Source organism: Cynara cardunculus (assembly GCF_001531365.2).
Source record: "Cynara cardunculus var. scolymus isolate 2C chromosome LG 8, CcrdV1, whole genome shotgun sequence".
In the NCBI taxonomy this organism is placed as follows: Eukaryota; Viridiplantae; Streptophyta; class Magnoliopsida; order Asterales; family Asteraceae; genus Cynara; species Cynara cardunculus.
In genome coordinates this window covers 24,691,350-24,692,409 of record NC_037535.1, presented here as the reverse complement: position 1 = coordinate 24,692,409, position 1,060 = coordinate 24,691,350, and the positions used below count along the sequence as shown (strand labels likewise).

At 37.4% G+C, this 1,060-nt stretch overlaps 1 protein-coding gene across 1 annotated transcript in view; it reads right to left on the bottom strand.

Annotated features, from left to right (window-relative positions):
• LOC112516358 (pleiotropic drug resistance protein 1-like) overlaps window positions 1-775 on the bottom strand; it is a 14,003-nt gene extending 13,228 nt beyond the window's left edge. The window contains exon 1 of the mRNA XM_025123368.1: window positions 414-775. Within this exon, the coding sequence (XP_024979136.1) occupies window positions 414-775 (362 nt within the window). The remainder of the gene's footprint in view (window positions 1-413) is intronic.
• Between the last annotated feature and the right edge of the window lie 285 nt (window positions 776-1,060).

The following is a 1,060-nucleotide window of genomic DNA, read 5'->3' as shown; positions in this document are numbered from 1 at the left end:
TTCGAGCTTAGTTCGAGCTCGAGTTCGAGTTCGAGCTTGAGAAATAGTTATCGAGTTCGAGTCGAGCTCTGATTTTTACTACTCGTGAGTTTTCGAGTCGAGTTCGAGCTTGGAAATTTGGTTTCGAGTTCGAGTCGAGTATAGTGATACTCGAGCTCGACTCGAATCATTTACACCCCTAATCAAGAACATGAGTACATAATTGCACCTAAGATTCAACCAATTGTGAGTTGTTAAAAATCCCACTTATCTACATTTTAAATATTTAAAAATAAATTAATATATTTTATTTGGTATGAAAAATAATGGGGATGCAAATGAATTATACACCAAAGTTTACATCATTTTGATGCAAGAAATGATGCAAGTCTAAAACGAAACTAAAAAAACGATGGTTAGAATCGAATATATACCGATCGATTCGGTTTCTGAGTTTCAACAAGAACTTCTCGTTATCTTCATCGGCAACCGTTACAAGCCTATCGAGTAATTGCTTTCTATCTTCGAAACCAAGATTCTCGACATCAACTTCATACGATTGTCCAGTCGATCCAAAAAGCAAACCTTTCTTCAAACGATCAAAAGTTGGCAACTTTTCGAGAGAAGCCCATTTGAGAGCTTCTTCATCGTCTTCATCACGAGATGATTTCGAGAAAACATCCATACCCGAATGTCTCCATAACGAAGTACTCGCAGCTCTTAAACTCGACAATCTCCCACCACTACTGCTTCCTCTTAAACTGCTACTAGCTTTGTAAATGTCACTTCCCTCCATTCTTACACCAAACCCTAATCAAAAACCCTAAAAACTGCTGAAAACAAACCAAAATCCTTGTGGGTTTTTTGAGGTCAAATAAACCACAAATTCCTCAAGAACAGTTGGAATTTGATGTGGGTTTTCATCTATTGATCAAGAAATCTTGAAAGTGGCAGAAATCAATCAAGAACAAAAAGGGGGTTTTGTGAACGTTATCCATGTTTGCAAAGAAAGGGTTTTTTCATGGGGTTTTGGAGAAAAGAGTGATGGATTTAGGTCAGTTCATGCAGTGTCAATAAGAAG